The sequence below is a fragment of the Diuraphis noxia genome, unplaced genomic scaffold, assembly GCF_037042655.1.
Source record: "Diuraphis noxia isolate RWA-SAM2 unplaced genomic scaffold, SU_Dnox_SAM2 contig0001, whole genome shotgun sequence".
NCBI classification, from domain to species: Eukaryota; Metazoa; Arthropoda; class Insecta; order Hemiptera; family Aphididae; genus Diuraphis; species Diuraphis noxia.
In genome coordinates, this window is record NW_028301711.1 from 72,774,657 (window position 1) to 72,793,545 (window position 18,889).

At 33.0% G+C, this 18,889-nt stretch overlaps 1 protein-coding gene, 1 long non-coding RNA gene and 1 pseudogene across 2 annotated transcripts in view; 1 reads left to right on the top strand and 2 right to left on the bottom strand.

Annotated features, from left to right (window-relative positions):
• Positions 1–18,889, bottom strand: part of LOC149061615 (uncharacterized) — a 587,539-nt pseudogene that overhangs the window by 498,506 nt on the left and 70,144 nt on the right.
• LOC107168830 (uncharacterized) lies at positions 539–1,675 on the top strand. The gene has a single exon (XM_015518361.2). It carries the CDS (start codon positions 539–541, stop codon positions 1,673–1,675), a length of 1,137 nt encoding a protein of 378 aa, XP_015373847.2.
• The window catches only part of LOC149061630 (uncharacterized), a 50,735-nt gene continuing 46,358 nt past the window's right edge, over positions 14,513–18,889 (bottom strand). Inside the window, exons 2-3 of the long non-coding RNA XR_016189645.1 lie at positions 17,523–17,728; positions 14,513–15,596 (exon numbers count right to left, since the gene is read on the bottom strand). This is a non-coding gene — a long non-coding RNA (uncharacterized LOC149061630). The remainder of the gene's footprint in view (positions 15,597–17,522; positions 17,729–18,889) is intronic.

Consider the following 18,889-nt stretch of genomic DNA (forward strand, 5'->3'; position numbering starts at 1 on the left):
TATTTTAAAAGAATATTAAGAGAATATATTGCCTAATTTATGCGACAAAAAAAAATCATATTTTAAGGATTTTAAGAGAATATAAATCCGACCTCTAATTAAAATTATCAGTGGTATCAAACAAAATTGAATCAGATGATATAAATAGTTTATAAAAAAAAAATATTATAGTATAAAACTAATGTTTTGTTGTACCTATGTAATTGTACAATTTCCGACAGGTATTTGGAACTGTCTTGTTCACAAAACATAATATTTAATTTTGAGCGATTTAATTGTTATAATTCTTATTAGATTTCAATTTTTGTAGAAGCTTAATAGTATTCAAATAAATATATCGGCTCAAAAAACTAACAATGATAAAAAAAATTTGAATGTTGCAAGACAAATAAGGCTTAGTAACCATGTAAATTTACAAAAAACTCATAACTATAATAACTTAGTTCTACAAATCAAGAATACTGCAGTTTATTTATATTTAATTAGTGAATAAGCGATAAAGGTGACATTGCCAAAAATCGAAAAAAAAAACATTTAAATGAACGATCTTAACAGTAGCCAGAAAATACGCGTGGACAAAACAGAATATCCATACAACGTGTGTAAAAATTCGTTCAACAGTGAAAGCAAACTATCAATACACCCTCTGAAGCACACAGGGGAGAAACCGTGCCCGTGCGACATATGTGACAAGTCATTCAATGAAAAAAGCTCCTTGACTAAACACCGACGGACGCACACAGGAGAGAAATCGTACCCGTGCGATATTTGTGAAAAGTCATTCAATCAAAAAAGCCACATGACTATACACCGACGGACGCACACAGGGGAGAAACCATACCCGTGCGACATATGTGACAAGTCATTCAATCAAAAAAGTCACATGACTATACACCGACGGACGCACACAGGGGAGAAACCGTACCCGTGCGACATATGTGACAAGTCATTCAATGAAAAAAGTCACATGACTATACACCGACGGACGCACACAGGGGAGAAACCATACCCGTGCGACATATGTGACAAGTCATTCAATCAAAAAAATCAGATGACTATACACCGACGGACGCACACAGGGGAGAAACCATACCCGTGCGACATATGTGACAAGTTGTTCAATGAAAAAAGCTCCTTGTCTAAACACCGACGGACGCACACAGGAGAGAAATCGTACCCGTGCGATATATGTGCCAAGTTGTTCAGCGTAAGTAGCAGTTTGATAGTACACTTGAGGACACACACTGGAGAGAAACCGTACCCGTGCGACATATGTGACAAGTCATTCAATGTAAAAAGCTCCTTGACTAAACACCGACGGACGCACACAGGGGAGAAACCGTACCCGTGCGACATATGTGACAAGTCATTCCATCAAAAAAGCCACATGACTATACACCGACGGACGCACACAGGGGAGAAACCGTACCCGTGCGACATATGTGACAAGTCATTCAATGAAAAAAGCTCCTTGACTAAACACCGACGGACACACACTGGAGAGAAACCATACCCGTGCGACATATGTGACAAGTCATTCAATACAAAAGGCAACTTGACTATACACCGACGGACGCACACAGGGGAGAAACCGTACCCTTGCGACATATGTGACAAGTCGTTCAGCGTAAGTAGCAATTTGATAGTACACTCGAGGACGCACACAGAGGATTAATCGTTGTTGTGTAACATATTTGACAAGTCGTTTAATCAAAATTGCCATCTGGCGACTTACCAGCGGACTCACACAGGAGATACCTAAGCAATACCTATTAGATATATATGACATTCAGTCGAAGTGATAGTTTGACTATCCATATTCGACGTACAATTGAGACAAACCTAACCTTTATAATTTTGTGACAAAGCATTAAATCAAATCTACTATAATATTGTTCATTTAAAGTATAAATATTTTACGTAAAATGAATTGTGTTATTAACTAGTGAGATATTAGTATGGGCAGTAGGGTGACTTAAAAACAGTCAGTTTTAGATTAGTACAGTACAAAAACAACAAAATGCTAAACAGACCGTATTGGTAGATATATTATTGTTTATTGATTTTTACTTGTTAAAATTAGACTCAGGTTGAACCTTATTTTTCGGTGTCGAACCAAATATTGTCAAAGTACTGCCAACCCGAACCGAACAGAATTATTAACAACATTTTTATCACCCTTATATTTATTGGTAGAACCACTATCAACTTTTGATTTTCAAATGGTAACATATAATTAAAATATCATGAATTAATAAAGCATTTTTTTCATGAATTTAAGCGTTACATTTTTATTTTTCGTTGATATTGGTCGCAGGGTACAGCTCTTTAAATTATTGGTGGTTGGAGGAGGTGTTATATTCAGTAAATGTGGCATTGTTCATTATATTTCTACATTTCTAAAGACTAGGACCTATAACTGATAAATTCTATACCGTTCGACCTAATATGTAACAATATTGATCAGAAACTGATTGTGCGTAAAATTAACCATTTTCCCCTTAATTTTTAGTTTGTTTATTCCGATTATTTAGAAAAATATTAAGACATTTTTACTTTTCAGGTCAATTTATTGACTCCGTCTTATAAGTACGTAACATAACAAATTTATGCTCAGCAGATTACTGTTAACTACGTTAGTTTAGAAATTAGAGTGACTTAACCTATGGAACTAATATTCGTATGATACCATATTATTAATCTAAATGTTTTAAACATATGATTATGTATAATAAAATAAAATAATAAAGTCTCTATGAATATTTTTGAATTGTAATCATTTTGGTCATACACTGATTTCTTGTAAAAATTGTTAGGTATTTAACCATTTTTTTTTTCTTTTCCATTAATCTAAAATGTATTTCCTACTATTGAAAAATAATGAATATAACAGACAAATTTACCTAGAGTTATCAGATGGTCTGTCATGTATAATTCCTTTAAAGTTTGATCCACAAATTGAGCGTCGACCGATGACTACTGCATAATTATTTCCATTTGGAGTCACTTTATTTCTACGGAATGATAAACAACACAGTAATTTAGTGTGCTCCCAGAAATGCTCAGCTAGAATCGGCGACCAATTACATTTTTGAAAACTATAATGTAATGTGTTATAAAAAAATAAAAACATTTATCATAACTTCAGACATCCAAAATTAATTAATCAAGAATTACTTGGAATTTTGCATGGGCCTTGATTTATCATTCAACTTATAAAAAACTTCAAGAGGATGTAAGTATTTGATTCCACTCATCTGCGGAAAATGTGAAAACAAATTCTTTTGTCCCATCACTAATGAGGCTTTCTAGACATTAAAAAAAAAAACATATTCTTTTATTCTGATAAAAATACAGTTTTATGCTTAAATTCTTACATACCATTATCATCTAATATATTATTATTACTTTCAGCATGGACCTTAGGAATTGACTTTTTTACTGTATATATGCCAAGTTTTTCCTTAATTCCATATCTCCCCTCTTGCACAAAATAAATGAATAGCATTGTTAGACATTCGGTCACCTATAGTCCAACTTATTTCTTTCCATACACTATTAGTAGCAACGGCAACTCCTAAAAATATAATTGTACATTGTATACAATTTAAAACAATTTAATGTTGCTTCTCTGTAAACTTTTTTTTTTTGATCAAGGTAAGTAAATTTTGGAAGAGTATTATACAGTTATAATTTTAGCTTTGAAAAGTAAACCATTTATGAATTTCAAACTGAAAAATGTTCGATAAATAGTTGAATTTTAACTTCACTTGCACATTAAAAAAAGCGGGTAAGTGGGTATCGCTCTGCTGTTCATTAGGGGTGGGGTGGACCTCTGACTAGGTTAGGTTAAATTTGAATGCAATGACACTATGATAGGTATCATTGTATACGAAAAACGATTCTGAACGAAGACGGTTTATCTGTCTAGGATATATAAAATCTTAGATTTAAAAAAAATTTTTTTATGAATTTCTAGCTTAAAATAATTTGCGAATTTTCGTGATTTTTACGTATGTTGTCAAAATTAAAATTTAAATGCTTGTAAACAAAAAAATGTGACTATGCATTTCTTTTATTTTTCAACTTCTATTGTAAAAATATTTTAGGAACCTTGTATTAAATTTTCAAATCTTAGAATTAAAAAGAAAAACTTTTATGAATTTCTATCTAAGACAGTTTGAACATTGCCGTAATTTTTATGTATTAAGTCAAAATTCAAACTTTGAATGCTTTTAAAAAAAAAAATTATTCATATATATTTTATTTATTTTTCAACTGCTATTGTAGAAATATGATAGGAGCCTTGTATTAAATTTTAAAATCTTAGATTTAACACAAACAAACTAAAAACAAATAACGATTCTTTGAACTAGTTTTTTTACAGTGTAAAATACAAAATGTGTATATTAAATATTTAAAATGGAAATTAAATTAAATTTTTAGATACAGAGCCGAGCGAGGAATGTATTGATTTTATAATGATATGTGTGTTTTTTTTTTTGTATTTTTTTTTTTTGTGTCTTTCATCACATTTTGGGGCAGTAAAAGTGCTTCGATTTTCGACTTCAGTACCTCGTTCGATTAGAAAATGAATCTAGTTGGTACTTTGGGTCAAAAGTAAAAATTCTCAATATTTTTTTAAATATCGGAATAAACAAGCTAAAAATAAAATTAAGGGAAAACTAGAAATTTTATGCACAATCAGTTTTTGAAAAAATCGAGTTTAGTTTTTGATGTAACTTTAAAACAAATGACCATAGATACATGAAATTTTCACCGATTGTTTATGTAAGTATATTCTATCCACCATTCAATTTTCAAAAATTTTCAACTTGAGTTGAACTATTCATAGGTACTCGTATTTGCAATCTTCGATCATTATTAGTTTTTTTAAAACTAATATCGATAAAAATGTATTTGTTTGGTAGAAATGCTTGAAAATTTAATACAAGGCTCTTAACATATTGCTACAATAGCAGTTGAAAAATAAAAGAAATATATAGTCACAATTTTTTTTCTATAAGCATTCAAAGTTTGAATTTTGACAAAAAATGTAAAAATCATGAAAATTCGCAAATTATTTTATGCTAGAAATTCATAAAAAATTTTCTTTTTAAATCTATGATTTGAAAATTTTTAATAATCTATAATATATCCTAGACAGATAAACTGTTTCCGCTCAGAATCGTTTTTCGTATACAATGATATAATATCATTGGATTCAAATTTAATTCCATCCATTACAGTAACCCACTTGTAAACTACTGTACAGCAGAGCGACATCCACGACTTAACAGCTTTTTTTTAACTTTTAGGTTTATGTTTTTTTAAATCCGTATATAATAATTTTTTTCACCCTTATATTTATCTGTGTATAACCACTATATATTATATACCTAGTCTTAGTCTACAAATAATATTATATCGTCAATGGATTATCAATATATAGATTAACAACTATTTAAACTAATTAAACTTCCTCAAAATATATTCGTGTCTATAGATGCACGTAGCTTTAGAAAATAAAAATAAAAGTTTAACTATTTTTCTAAATATTCGGGATGAACAAACTAAAAATTAAGGGAAAAACGGGAAATTGTATGCACAATCAGTTTTCGACAATATAGATTTTGGTTTTTGATGTAACATATGCAAAATTTCACCGAATGTTTATGTAAGTATATTTTATCCACCATGCAATTTTCAAAAAAATTCGACTTAAGTTGAACTATTCATAGACATTCAAAGTTTGAATTTTGACAAAATACGTAAAAATCACAAAGATTCGCAAATTATTTTAACCTAGAAATGCATAAAAATTTATCTTTTTAAATCTAAGATTTGAAAATTTAATACAAGATTCCTTACAAGTTTTTCAATCTTTATCACAAAAAAAATATTCACAGGAAATTCAAATTAAATATTTATGAGCGTTTGAAATTAAAAAGTTTTACAACATTGGATTTTCACTGGATTTCACATTTAGCAATTTTCTTATTTTAATGTAACTAAAACAAATGACCGCAGATACTTGAAATTTTCAAAATATTTTGAGCTGTTTACTGACTTTTTAATTTTCAACTTTTTAACTTTTTTTTTCTATAAATATCAGTAAAAATGTATTTGTTGGGTAGAAATATTGTCACATCAGTGTTAACACTTGAATTTATGAAAAAAAAAAAGTTTTATTAATTCATGATATTTTTAATATATGTTACCATTTGAAAATCAAAAGTTGATAGTGGTTATACACAGATAAATATAAGGGTGAAAAAAATTAATATATACGGTTTTAGAAAAACATAAACCTAAAAGTTAAATAAAAAGCTGGTAAGTAGTGGATGTCGCTCTGCTGAAACAGTTTATCTGTCTAGGATATATCATAGATTATTAAAAATTTTCATATCTCAGATTTAAAATGAAAATTTTTTATGAATTTCTAGCATAAAATAATTTGCGAATTTTCATGATTTTCGTAATTTTTACATATGTTGTCAAAATTCAAACTTTGAATGCTTATAAAAAAAAATTGTGACTATATATTTCTTTTATTTTTGAACTGCTATTGTAAAAATATGTTAGGAGCTTTGTATTAAATTTTTAAATCTTAAAATTAAAAAGAAAGTTTTTATGAATTTCTATCTAAGATAATTAGAACATTGTCGTAATTTTTAAATCTTAGAATTAAAAAGAAAGTTTTTATGAATTTCTAAGATAATTAGAACATTGTCGTAATTTTTAAGTATTTAGTCAAAATTTGAACTTTAAATGCTTATAAAAAAAAAATCCTGCCTATGTATTTTTAATATTTTTCAACTGATATTGTTACAATGTGTTAGAAGCCTTGTATTACATTTTCAAGCTTTTCTACCCAACAAATACATTTTTACTGATATTTATAGTAAAAATCACAAAAATTCACAAATTATTTTAAGGTAGAAATTCATAAAAAATTGTCTTTTTAAATTTAAGATTTGAAAATTTTTAATAATATATAATATATCCTAAACAGATAAACCGTTTCTGTTCAGAATCGTTTTTCGTATACTATGATACCCATCATTGCATTCAAATTTAACCTACCCTAGTCAGAAGTTCACCCTCCCCCCCTAATGTACAGCAGAGCGATACCCACTTACCCGCTTTTTTATTAATTAATACATATTTTTTAGTTAAATTATATTTTTTATTTCAGCTCAGATAATATTTAAAATATTTATTTTAGGAAAATAAATGTAAATTGATAGAAACGATCTTATTTGAAGTACAAACACGTACAAACGACAGGTATAGGTTTCAACTCGAAATTCGAAGGTGGGAGTGCTGGGAAAATGAACCTTGAGAGGAGCGATGAATGTATTGATTTTACAATTATATGTGTTTTTTTGGTAATTAAAACATTGTAATTTTTAAGTTATTAAATGTAATTAAGAATTAAAAATTTAAAACAAAGATTCTCATAAATAGTTCATACTGAACAAAAAAATCTAAAAAGTATATAAACATAGTTATTTTTTATAGACATTTTAAATTAAAATTTGGACTAAATTACATATTAATACCAAGATTTATTTTCTGTAATTTAAAAATATTATTTGTTGATGTATGAAGCTTTTAGAGTATATATATATATATGTATTGTATTGTTATATTTTATAAAATCGCATTGACAAATGTAGTTTTTTTGGAAAAATTAATTTAACCTACTCTAGTAAATACTAGTGCCTAAGTTTGCCTAATAAACACCTAATATTTAACTTTTATAATTATAGAGTTTTGATGCATTGTATTTATTCTGGTAATTGCAATGTAGAACATAAAAATAAGCGTAAATGCTGAATGCTAGGTCCAGTAGTTAAGAAATCTGCTAATTCCTTGGTTAATGATGGTGTATGTGAAATTTACATGGAAAAAGAAGCTATGCGCCTTATGAAAATGGGTAAGAAACACATAAATATTGAACTGTGTTAATTTTAGTTAAATGTGTAAATTATTATTTGATAATAATTGTACATTTGTGAACGCTATTATGTTGCGTTTCACAAACTATTTCTCCGCCGGAATGCTTAGACCCTTTACTCTAAGCCTTGGCTTAGTATAAATTATATATAATTTGAAAAAAATTGTTACAACTCTCTAATGATTCTATTTTGTATAGGTACATACATAGAATATTTTAAAATTTAAATCATGTTTTGTATACTAATTTGCAAAACGAAATTCTTACAAAATTCTATGCACTACCGACTTAGTAATGATAACAATATTTATCCCCTAGGGATTGTGAACCAGCGATTTCACCAACGGGAAACGCCCTACGGCTTCAAAAGTCAAAACAAATCCGAGCTAATAAAAGAAACGATGATACTTTAACAGCATTAACTATAATGAAGGGTGAAGACGACTTCAATGGTGTCATACGAGATATAGGGTGTGATCCTTTTTTTGTTCACTACCATTCGAATGAACAAATACATCTATATCGAAGCTACTGTAAAAATAAAACTAAGCCAACATTGGTTATTGATGCAACTGGTTCAATCATCAAAAAATTCAAAAAATTAGGCCTAGGATATTCAAATGTTGTATACTTATAATTTATATGAATGTGTAGTGTATCATAAAACACCAGGACAAAGTTTCACAGTGACCAACATGGTTAGTGAAAGGCATTCAAATTCAGCAATTGCAAATTGGCTAAGACAGTGGGCTGCATGCGATGTACCAAAGTCTAAAGAAACAATATGTGATAACTCTCTAGCTCTTTTATGGGCTATTTCTCAGGTGTTCACACAGTATTCTTTGCTACAAGATTATGTAAGAATGTGTGCAGATATCCTAACTGGTCGTATAGCTTCAGATTTGCATTGGACTCCCAGATGTTTTATCAGGATCGATGTTGCACATTTTATGAAAATTGTTTGCAGATGGGTTCCATTTAAAAATATTCCTAGAAGAGTTCGAGAAGTTATTTTAAGAGCGATTGGGTTAATCATTAAGAGTCAGTCATTACCTGATGTGCGTTCAATGTTGCTTACTTTATTAAATTTGTCATACTATCTAATAAAACAGACGGTGTTAAAATATCCAATAATTTAGATACACCATGTGAAAAATATTTAAAAAAATTACTTCATGTGACATCTACATGGTTTCAAGGTAAATTATAATTTTTTTTTTTTTTTTATAGTACTTATATTATACATATTATAAATAAAAATAATTGTATTAAATTGTTGATATTAAGTTAATTAGTTATTGTCTAAGTATTTAATTTATACTATCCAAAGGAAAAATCCTACCAAATTCTGTTTATAATACCATAGTACCTATATTTGGAATTATAGTCTGTTGTATGCATTTACAAATACGTTTGGAAACATCGGGAATTCGGCACGCTCACTAAGTGAGCTTTCCTAACTTGTTCATTACACTATTTTTACTTCACTTTTCACATATTTTAACACATAGCGAAAATGTTTTACGAATTTTGAATTATAATAATTAATTAATTTTTCCTTGGACACTTTTACCGATCGGTTTGTTAATCAACAGTTTTATTACTTAAATTACTACAATTTATAACTTTATAAACATAATCGTAAATTGTTTATTTATTGTATATAATATACAATATAATGGCTGTAAAACCTTAAAAAACTATTGACATCATAATATCTATGTTCTTACGATATGTTAAGATTAAAAGATCCATTTTTCTACATAGGTGCCTAGGTTAGTATTTTTTCACCAATCTTCTCGCCTATCTCATACAAAACTTATGCATACGTTAATGGTCATACGCATTATTTACAGTGAACGGGCCGGGAGCGTAAGATAATAATACGCGCGCCCGGTTACCCAACTACTTCGTAGCGCACGCACACACCGACCGACCTGTGTAAATGTGTATACGTGTATATAGCGACTCAAGGGAAGTGGACGGGGTCGCCGAGTAAGACCAGAGAGTGCTAGTGTGTGGTGGTGTGTGTAGATGTGTATATTTGTGTGTGTGTGTTCTTAACTGATAAAAGGAGATAGGTAACTCTAAGTAAAAAATGGTAACTCAATTTAAATGCTGATAAATTTATAATAAACGGTAATAATGATACTACGGCCCTTTTGGCCCAACAGGTAAAAATGTAGAATATACTAATAATATAGCCCTTGTGGCTCAACAATATAAATATATAATAAATTAAATTGCCGGTTTGGCACAGCCAATAATAAAATAATAACACCAATAGGCAATAATAAGATAATAGGTAAAAATATAAATAATAATAAATAAATAAATAAAAAAACTCACAATTTGTGGAGCGTAGACTGGCCAGCTGCTACCTATGCTAAATAATAATGTACAATTTTTACACACACAATAAACAAAATAATAAAATGCGGCGATTAGCGCCTATATAAAATAATAACAAAATAAAATTACGGCGATTCGCGCCGTATATACAATATATAATAATAAAAATGTGGCGATCAGCGCACACAAATATAAAAACAATAAGGTGATTCGCGCCTGCACCAATATAATAATTTAATATAATACAAACAAATCGCGTTGATTAGCGCAAACGATTTGCAAAAAATGCAAATATAATTCTGACAGTGGCGATTAGCGCCTGCAAGGATACAACATATATAAAAGGATGTGGCGATTTGCGCACACATAGAATACACCTAACTACCTAAGTATAAAAAAACAGAGGCGATTCGCGCTCACAAAATACAATTTTTATTGTAGAAACTGCCGACGACGATTTGCGCACGTACGAGCTTTATTTGCGACAACGCTGGAGAGAATACTAATTAATAATATAAAAACGTATGCCTTTGGCTATGGTAATGATATAACATAATTGATAATACTTAGACGGCGGACACGGACGATAAGGCGGTGTTGCACAACATTATTATATAATTCACAAGATACAAATAATTAAACAAAAACAACTTAAAATAACAGCTGGTGCGCGCGAGTGTTTGTGTGTGTGTGTGTGTGTGTGTGTGTGTGTGTGTGTGTGTGTGTGTGTGTGTGTGTGTGTGTGTGTGTGTGTGTGTGTGTGTGTGTGTGTGTGTGTGTGTGTGTGTGTGTGTGTGTGTGTGTGTGTGTGTGTGTGTGTGTGTGTGTGTGTGTGTGTGTGTGTGTGTGTGTGTGTGTGTGTGTGTGTGTGTGTGTGTGTGTGTGTGTGTGTGTGTGTGTGTGTGTGTGTGTGTGTGTGTGTGTGTGTGTGTGTGTGTGTGTGTGTGTGTGTGTGTGTGTGTGTGTGTGTGTGTGTGTGTGTGTGTGTGTGTGTGTGTGTGTGTGTGTGTGTGTGTGTGTGTGTGTGTGTGTGTGTGTGTGTGTGTGTGTGTGTGTGTGTGTGTGTGTGTGTGTGTGTGTGTGTGTGTGTGTGTGTGTGTGTGTGTGTGTGTGTGTGTCGATCGGTGACAGCTTAATAATGCTTATGCGGCGCCAACATACAGTATAATATTATACACATTAGTATGTACTACAATAATAATAGATATATGTCGTTGACTGTCTACTGTTATTATTATACCCACCACCTCACACTGTCTATGTATATTATTATAATACCGCCTCGTTTCGAAACAATTATCGCGCGAAACCTGGAAAATCTATGCGATCGTATTGTTTTGCGGTGCACTTAATACGCGATTCGCGGTCGACGTTTCGCATTGTGACTACTGACCTGCAATATAAAATAAAATAAATGTGAACACCTAATGTAGGTATATAATATCAAGGACTTTATAAACATCTGCAAAAAATCAAACAATATATTATTATAATTCATAACACAATAAGTACACAATGTGGTCAAGAGGAAGGTATTGCGGCAAGCAATAAGATCCTCCCAGGCTAAATGCTGGTCCGACCTATGCAGATCCGTTGACTCTGACCCGTGGGGTCTTCCCTACATAATCGTCACCAAACGCATCGGTCGTCGACGTCCAGGAATTGAAGCCCGCGGCATGGAGTCGGAGATCGCCGATCACCTCTTCCCGAACCCCCCAGCGACAGACTGGGCCCTCGAGCCCCGCCCACCAGAAACCGCAGAAGATGAAACCGTTGAAGACTTCACCCTGGCCGAACTGGCCCAAGCCTGCAAAAGACTTCCCCCTGGCAAGGCAACCGGCCCTGATGGTATCCCCAATGAGGTTCTAGCCAAGGTGTTCCTCCGGAAGCCTAACATCCTACTCAGCGTCTACAACAACTGCTTGGCCAACACCACCTTCCCTTCCCGATGGAAGAAATCCAGACTAGTACTATTGCACAAAGGCCCCGGCAAGCCGACAACCGAAGCGTCCAGCTATAGGCCGCTGTGTATGCTTGATTCCTCGGGGAAACTCTTAGAGCGGCTAATTCTGGCAAGACTCGACACGCACCTCGATAGCACCGGTCATAGATCACCAAACCAATACGGGTTTCGCCAAGGCAGCTCGACTTCTGACGCAATTGAACGACTGCTGAACACCGCACACGGCGCAGCGTTAGGTGCGGCACAGCACAGGGATATTTGCGTGGCTGTGTCTCTAGATGTGAAGAATGCATTCAACACGGCTCCCTGGAAGAAGGTGGATAATGCCCTCCGGGTTAAGAATGTACCCTCTTACCTTGTGAAAATGATAAGATCCTACCTACAGGATCGATCCATATTGGTTGGCGAAACACTCCACCATCGAAGTACGACGTGCGGCGTGCCACAGGGCTCGGTTCTCGGACCAGCCTTGTGGAATGTCTTTTACGACGATTTATTGGACATGGAAACCCCTTCGGGTGTCCAACTCGTGGCATTTGCCGATGATGTGTGCGTCATAGGAATCGCCCGCACAGGCGAGGCAGCCGCTACCCTGCTTAATCCTGTGTTAGCTAAGGTATCGGCTTGGATGGAACAAAACGGACTGAAGTTAGCCCCCACCAAAACTGAGGCTGTAGTCCTGACAAGGAAAAACAAATATGACAACCCGGAGCTTCTGGTTGAAGGACACGTAATTCCTATCAAACGATCAATGCGATACCTTGGTGTTGAGATCGACACTCGGCTCTCTTTCACCAAACACATACAACAGGCCTCCCGTAAGGCTACCGACTCAGCGACAGCCATAGGCAGACTGATGCCCAACATCGGCGGACCGTCGCAAAGCAAAAGAGCGCTTCTTGTCACTGTGGCAAACAGTAAGATGTTGTACGCCTCGCCGACCTAGGCCGTACGCGGGACAAAAACGGCTAAGAATCGCGCAGAATTGGCAAGAGCGCAGAGGGCCGTCGCACTCCGCATAACACGTGCCTACAGGACAGTCTCGGCCGACGCTTCGTCAGTATTGGCCTCAATGCTACCTGCAGACCTGTTAGCAACAGAGAGGGCTAGAGTTCGGGTTCGCCTGGACGACCAGACTGACGTCGTCCCGAACACCGTTAAAAACCAAGAGAGAACAATCAGTATTGCAGCTTGGCAAGCTCGGTGGGACCGGTCTGATAAAGGCAGATGGACATACCGGCTCCTCCCTGACGTTGGGTGCTGGTTAACAAAGCCACCGCTAACCCTGACTTTCCGACTGACGCAGGTGCTTTCGGGGCACGGGTGCTTCCGGAGCTACCTGAAGAGGTTTAATCGGGCGAACGACAGTTATTGCGTATACTGCGTCAACCCCGACGACTCTGCTGAGCACACGGTTTTTACCTGCCCGAGATGGATTGACGACCGCGTTCGGATGACTGAGATTATGAGTCGACCTCCGAACGCGGGTGACGTTGAGGAAATCCTGTGTGGTCCCCTGTCACATGACTTGCCAGAAGACGCCCAAGCCCGAAGAAGAATTATTAAACAGTTCGAAACTAATCGCCTGGAGTTCATCCGCATGGTCGAGACGATTCTGTCGACCAAGGAAAAGGATGAACGCGAGGAAGAGGCCTTGCGAAGGGCATAGGGGAACGTGCGACCGCCCTGATGGAGAACGAAACATCCAGAGTGGTAGACTCCGGTCGGCTCGCCAATCGGATGACAGGCACGCGAATTCAAGGGCGGCGGACTCCGGTCAGCCCGAGAAGAACAGGAAGAAGCCAAGTAAAACTTGTAATGTAATTAATATTTGATAATGTCAATAAACGATGGCGGCGCCGCGGAAGCAATGCGAAAGCAGATCCCGCGGCGTCTCGTCGGTTAAAACAGAAAAAAAAAAAAAAAAGTACACAATGTATTTTTACCATAATATATGTCATATATGTAGGGTAAAGGAAGGTATGTTTGTGATAATTTAACTAAATGTTTGATTACAAATTCAATTTCGGTAATTATACTAAATTTTTTAATCGTTTGATGTTCAAAGAGTAAAATTACTAGAATATATTCAGTTTTTGAATTTTAAGTCATTTGGTTAGTGTTTATAAAAGTTAAAAAGTCATTGAGAAAAGTTAGATAATTTCGTGGTAATGGTTAGGTAATAATGAATAATAATAAATAATAACTTTTTTTTCAGTTGGAATCGTGGGCAGGGAAGGAAATTTTGTCTCCCATTGCTGCCTCCCTGTCCATATCATTTATTCAGCAATTAACAAATATAAAAAGTAATAATTGACATGTTGCTAAAATATACACAGAACTTGGAGGCTTCTAACCACCCTGGGTTGACCATTCGGCCCACATGAGTAAACTTAACTAATGTTCTCTTGAAAAAAATAGATCTTCGATCTTCATTGCTGTTGCACGGCTGCTCTTTGCCTTATCCTCTCGAGAAGGAGAACCTTCTGTCCCTAGATAGTCTCCACCATCGTTGAGAAGAAGTTAATATTCCTGGAGATGGCGTCGAGTATTCTGTGACGCTGGTCTGGGTCTGCGGGGTTGCTCGTCCAAACTCGATTTGCAAAGTAAGTCTGCTACGTCTTCTGGACGTGCGAGTCTGCCAAGGCTCTGCATCAGATTCCGCCTCTTTTCACTCCAGAAAGGTAGTAATAATTAATAACCTAACCTAACCTATTTTTTCCTGGTAAATCACTACAATATAGGGGCTGTACTGTTTTCACATTGCTTAGCCCCAACTTAACCTAACCTAACCTTAACCTATCCTAACCATCAAGCATGTTTTCTAGTTTTAAATTAAATGAAAATAATTCACTTAACTTTAACACAAGTCCTAAAATCAAAGATTTGGACAAGTACGTTAAAACTAATGAGCTGAACGCATGTAAAATAAGGATAAAGAATGTACAAACTAATAGAAAACAATTGATGTACCACACGCGCCCAACGACTCTACGTCAACCGACAGTAGTACCTAGGGCACCTACCATTTGACACTATTTCGATATTTTTCAGCTAATAAATATATAAAGAAATATCACAAAATTACATGTATCACGAATAAACCTTTCTTTACCCTACGTATGAGCAGTGTTGAGCAGTATCTAGATAAATAGGATATTAAATATCTGATTGTCATCTAAGATAAACTGTATACCTATCTAGATAAATAAATTATTTCTAGTTTTGATTGATTTATTGGTAGTTTGGTAGGTACTTTTAATTTTTAATGTTTTAGTAAACCTATCGTTGATCAAATAAAATATTATTGCATTATACCTGAAAAAAAACATGAATATTTTAGTTAGTATGTTGGTATACCAAGGTATAATATAGAATCTCTGCACATTATCGCTAACATGAATGTGATTGTTATTTATTAGTTATTGCTACTTTTCTCGTGTAATGTTGATTATTATGAATTGGTTTCAAGGAAAAACTAAGTTTTGGTCTATTTATAAAAAGCTAAATAATATTATTGTTTATTACGTAAATGTGTAAGACCCTCGTCCAGCGACGCACATTATTTCGTGAACTCGTGATAGAAATATTTAATTATGAGGCATGACTGTAAAAGTCTATAATCTATATACTATCTATATAGTATATAGAATATTACAATACTATAATATGTCTATACATATTATAGTATTGTAATATTATAGTCATCGGAATTCGACACTAACCTAACCTAACCTTTAGAGGAGTATTGCACGGTGATGGAACCTTTAGCCATTTTTCTCGATAAAATGCAGTGTGAAAAAAAGGCTTTTTAGGATATGTTGCACCTATTATTCAGGTATTACGCCGCTCTTTAATCATGTTAGAAAATTTAAAACACTGCAGACCATTATTATAAAATCATTCATAGTCTAGCAAAAAAGATTTAACTATTTATTTGATTTATCATTATTCATTACCTAAGAGTAGATGTTTCATTCTAGCCTCAATTAGTCATCCTAAATTTAAATTAAGTTGGGTACCACCTCGTTATATGGATGTATGCAAAAAAAAACTATTTTTGTACGAATGTTATCATATTTATACCTACTGCACAAAAACCAACTGAAGCAATTTCTGAAAGTGATAGTGATTTGAGTGATGGTGAATTTTACTCATGTTTACAAGAAAATAATAACAACTCTACATCTTTCTCTGATGAACATGAACCACTAGATCAAAATAATTTTAGATACAACACTACAATTCCCTCATCAGCCCCTGTGGAAATACTTTTCAGTGGAGCAATTCAAGTTTTAACGCCTAGAAGAAATCGTCTTAGTGACAAAACCTTTGAAATGCTACTATGCTGCAAATCAAATAATAAGTAAAAATTTAAGAATTAAGTTCTAACAACTGAATTCTTTTAAAATAATTTGTATTGTAAATTTTAAATTTTAATTGTTTTTTAATTACTATTTGTTAAATTGATATTTAAAAGTATAAATATTATATTTAAACATCATAATATACTATAAGATTTTAAACTTATATAGTTATATCTTAAAATAAAATTCCAAAATGTTATTTAATTTTATTGATAATTAAAAAATATGTTTTGATATTTCAATGCTTAGATACATTTATGAATGCTTTTACCAATTTGTTAATATAATTCCATTTTTAAGTAGATTTTATCCTAATGGTACTTGTCTTTTATGCAATTATTATTTATTAATTAGGATAATAATTTTGGGTACAGAGTTTGGAGTTTACACTTCTTAAAGTTAAAATTAAAAATATCTATTATGGTATCTAGATAAAAACATTTTTATCTTTATCTTTATCTAGATAAAAATAAAAATTATCATCTGAATCTGAATCTAGATAATTGTTTACGAAATTATCTTTATGACTTTATCTCATCTAGATATTATTTTTGTTATCTGGGCTCAACACTGCGTATGAGTATGACAAATGATCGGTAGTGCAGTTTACCTACCTACCGTGTAATTTTCCAGTTTTAGAAAATTGGAAAATATATTCATAATAATGCGTTATGTTTGGTTTTTTTTTCACGTAGGAACTATTGGTTCTACTCCATCATATTTTGTTTAAACTTCTTTAATATAATATTATTGTGTTCACATTCAATCATTGCTGTCGGAATTCAAGAATGTTTGAACCCTGGAAGACCCCTCTCTCCTATCTGCACTAATGGCTGTAACAGGGCTCATAAATTATGAGTCATAATAATATACTCACCCACTGCGGGTTAATCTGTTCAGCTGTCGTATATACCTACTCGGCGTTATCGTGGACACCAATTCAACGTGGTCGAGCGACGTGCGGGGAAAAACTGTAGTGCCCTCGTCCGTTTTCGTCCAAAACGCCGCCGCCCAAAACCATCCTCGACCGTACGGCACACGACGTGTGTGCATAATGTGCAAGCGAGGTCAATTCGACAACGACTACAAAACAAAATGATAAGCTCAATATTATACGACCATGCAGTCGGCATAGGAAGTGTCGAACATAATATTACAATATTTTATTGATTTTATACGCATCAAATTATGATGTAAATTAATATTTATTATTGATACAACCATTCGGCGTAATTATTATTACTATTGCAGTGTTGTTGCTTACGGACCGAACGGGACCGTAACATTATACTAAAATGACGGTTTATTGAAGTAATGATGACTAGACCACTTATTTATAATATTATGAATACGATAAAAAGTATCACAAAGTGACATATAATATAATGCGCAATAAAAATCGTAGAAATAAGTGAGAAATTCTTATGGAAAAAATGTACACAATTGAATAATTCATACAATTATTATTAATTTGTTAAATTTTTAATAATTTTTCGGAAATGTATTCGTCAACATTTTGAATAAAAAGTTATCGCCGCTTGTTAAAAATTATACAATATAGATTTTCTTATAGAAAAACGTAAAACCGTTTATGTCAAAAAGATAATTATTAGAATTTTCTACGATGAAATATTATTATTTTACACGTTTATTAAGCTTTGAAAACAAAGTACATAATTTCATTTCACTTTAATATGCATTAAATATCAAGTTCTATTGACATATTAAAAAAAAAAAATGATGTCATTCCCTTGAAAATAATGCATACAGCTTCCTGACAAAAAATCAAAAATATACATAAAAGAAGATAAATTATAATGTAATTGCATACAAACCCTACACGCTTTACTGACAGCTATATAGAGATCAGATTTTAATGTAATTACGCAACTTGATTAAATGCAGATTTCATAATTCTAATTAAAAATGATATTCTTTCAAAGAGTAGAAAAATTTTTAAATGAATTTACATTTTCATAAAAATTTTCGAAGGGTGGATATGCATAATTTTAAATATTTGTTCAATAAATTATTTTTTTGTTAAATAATTTTTTTTTTTGTATTAAATGCATATTTTAAGTGCGTTATTATAAAGAACGTGATAATAAATATATGCATATACTAAATAGAAAGGTAACGATTTTTGATATCATGACCATCCACTAGCTTAATATATTATGCTTATAAGTTATAATATATTATTTAGTTACTTAGTGTATAGTTTAGTCCATGGGTCGACAACTG